Below are 3,009 nucleotides of genomic sequence, written 5' to 3' on the forward strand. Positions count from 1 at the left end.
AAATTCACTTTTCTGGACTTTTCTATGAGTTTGTGTGTTTTTCTGTGATTTCAAATATTTTCTGGCTGAAATTGAGGGACCTGAGCAAAAATCTGATTCAGAGGCTGAAAAAGGACTGCAGATGCTGTTGGATTCTGACCTCCCTGCACTCGAAGTGGATTTTCTGGAGTTACAGATACCCAATTGGCGCGCTCTCAATTGCGTTGGTAAGTACACATCCTGGGCTTTTCAACAATATATAATAGTCCATACTTTGCCCAAGAATTGATGGCCCAAACCGGCGTTCCAAATCAGCTTCAGAATTTCCGGCGTTTAACACCGGAACTGGCACAAAAGTTGGACTTAAACGCCCAAACTGGCACAAAAGCTGGCGTTTAACTCCAGGAAAAGTCTCTACACATGAAAGCTTCAATGCTCAGCCCAAGCACACACCAAGTGGACCCCGGAAGTGAATTTTTACGTCATTTACTCATTCTTGTAAACCCTAGGTCACTAGTTCACTATAAATAGGACTTTTTGCTATTGTATCTTCTACGGCATGAGTCTCTAAACCCCATGGTTGGGGGTGAGGAGCTCTGCTGTGTCTTGATGGATTAATGCAATTACTACTGTTTTTCATTCAATCACGCTTGCTTCTATTCTAAGATACCACTTGTTCTTCAACCTGATGAATGTGATGATCCATGACACTTATCACCATTCTCACCTATGAACGTGTGTCTGACAACCACCTCCGTTCTACCTTTGTTTAAGTGTGTATCTCTTGGATTCCTTAAGCAGAATCTTCGTGGTATAAGCTAGAACCCATTGGCGGCCATTCTTGAGAATCCGGAAAGTCTAAACCTTGTCTGTGGTATTCCGAGTAGGATCCGTGGATTGAATGACTGTGACGAGCTTCAAACTCGCGAGTGTTGGGCGTTAGTGACAGACGCAAAAGAATCACTGGATTCTATTCCGACATGATCGAGAACTGACAGATGATTAGCCGTGCGGTGACAGCGTGCGTTGAACATTTTCACTGAGAGGATGGGAAGTAGCCATTGACAACGGTGAAACCCAACATACAACTTGCCATGGAAGGAGCCTTGCGTGCATGAAGAAGAAGACAGTAGGAAAGTAGAGATTCAAAAGATATAGCATCTCCAAAACCTCAACCTGTTCTCTATTACTGCAAAACAAGTATTTATTTCATATTCTTTTACTTTTTACAATTAAATCTGAGAATTATTGATATCCTGACTAAGAGTTACAAGATAACCATAGCTTGTTTCAAGCTGACAATCTCCATGGGATCGACCCTTACTCACGTAAGGTATTACTTGGACGACCCAGTGCACTTGCTGGTTAGTTGTGCGGAATTGCAAAAGTGTGATTATGATTTCGTGCACCAAGTATGCAGATGAGGTGCAAGATAGAGTCAATAGTATGGAGAAGAGTTATAGATGAGGGAAGAGAAGGAGAAGAAAAGGAACGATCATACCGTGGTGGGTTGTCTCCCACCTAGCGCTTTGCTTTAACGTCCTTAAGTTGGACGCTTCAGTAGCTCAGTTTTCAGTTGCGAGTGGATCCTCCAGGAGGAAGATCTCTAACTCCTTGTTTTTCGTCGCCTTCTCACCATGGTAGAACTTCAAACGATGTCCATTAACTTTGATGAGTTCAGAGCTTGAAGGGTGACTTAGATGGAAAACTCCGTACGGCTCAGCCCTCTCGACTCTATATGGACCTTCCCAACTTGATCGCAGTTTGCCTGGCATGAGCCTCAGTCTAGAGTTGTAAAGAAAAACCAAACCCCCAGGTTGGAACTCATTTCTCTTGATATGTTGATCATGTACATCCTTCATTTTCTCCTTGTACGGTCTTGAGTTCTCATAAGCTTCTAGGCGAAGACTCTCCAATTCTTGCAATTGCAACTTCCTTTCAGCTCCGGCTTTCTCAAATCCCATGTTGCATTCCTTTACTGTCCAAAAAGCTTTGTGCTCCACCTCAACTGGAAGGTGACAAGCCTTTCCATAGACTAAACGGAAAGGACTCATCCCAATGGGTGTCTTGTATGCTGTTCTGTATGCCCAAAGTGCATCTTGTAGTCTGGTGCTCTAATCTCTTCTATGAGGTTTGACTATCTTCTGTAAAATGCGCTTTATCTCTCTGTTAGACACCTCAGCTTGTCCATTAGTCTGAGGATGGTAGGCTATTGCTATTTTATGAATGATCCCATGCTTCTTCAGTAATCCTGTTAGTCTCCTGTTACAAAAATGGGTGCCTTGATCGCTCACGATTGCTCATGGTGATCCAAAGCGACAAATAATGTGGTTTCTAACAAAGAAAACAACAATGTTAGCATCATCAGTACGGGTAGAAATTGCTTCCACCCATTTAGAAACATAGTCTACAGCTAACAATATATAGAGGTGGCCATTAGAATTTGGAAATGGACCTATGAAGTCAATGCCCCAAACATAAAAAATTTCACAGAAAAGCATAGTTTGTTGAGGCATTTCATCCCTCTGGGATATATTACCAAACCTTTGGCATGGGGGACAAGATTTACAAAATTCAGCAGCGTCTTTAAAAAGGGTGGGCCACCAGAATCCACAGTCTAAGATTTTTCTAGCTGTTCTTTGAGGGCCAAAATGTCCTCCACTCTCAGATGAGTGACAGGCCTCTAAAATGGACTGGAATTCTGATTGAGGCACACACCTTCTAATTACCTAGTAAGCGCCACATCTCCACAAATATGGGTAATCCCATATATAATATTTAGACTCGCTTTTTAGCTTGTCTCTTTGGTGTTTAGTAAAGTGTGGAGGAAAAGTACAGCTAACTAGATAATTAGCTACATGTGCATACCAAGGGATTACCTCAGATACTTCTTGTAGGTTATCAAATGGAAGATTATCAGCTATAGGAGTGGAATCATCCTTAGTGTGTTCAAGGCGACTTAAGTGGTCTGCCACTAGATTCTGGGTACCACTCCTATCCTTTATTTCCAAATCAAATTCTTGTGGCAGT

At 42.2% G+C, this 3,009-nt stretch overlaps 1 protein-coding gene across 1 annotated transcript; it reads right to left on the minus strand.

Moving 5' to 3' along the window:
* Positions 1-1,544: 1,544 nt before the first annotated feature.
* LOC130975149 (uncharacterized) lies at positions 1,545-1,943 on the minus strand. Its single transcript, XM_057899976.1, has one exon. The coding sequence runs from the start codon at positions 1,941-1,943 to the stop codon at positions 1,545-1,547; it is 399 nt and encodes a 132-aa protein (XP_057755959.1).
* Positions 1,944-3,009: the final 1,066 nt, after the last annotated feature.

This window comes from Arachis stenosperma, chromosome 4, assembly GCF_014773155.1.
Source record: "Arachis stenosperma cultivar V10309 chromosome 4, arast.V10309.gnm1.PFL2, whole genome shotgun sequence".
In the NCBI taxonomy this organism is placed as follows: domain Eukaryota; kingdom Viridiplantae; phylum Streptophyta; class Magnoliopsida; order Fabales; family Fabaceae; genus Arachis; species Arachis stenosperma.

What these genes read in the sequence shown, in the direction of transcription:
- LOC130975149 (XM_057899976.1), bottom strand. Translation starts at nt 1,943, where the DNA reads ATGGGATTTGAGAAAGCCGGAGCTGAAAGGAAGTTGCAATTGCAAGAA.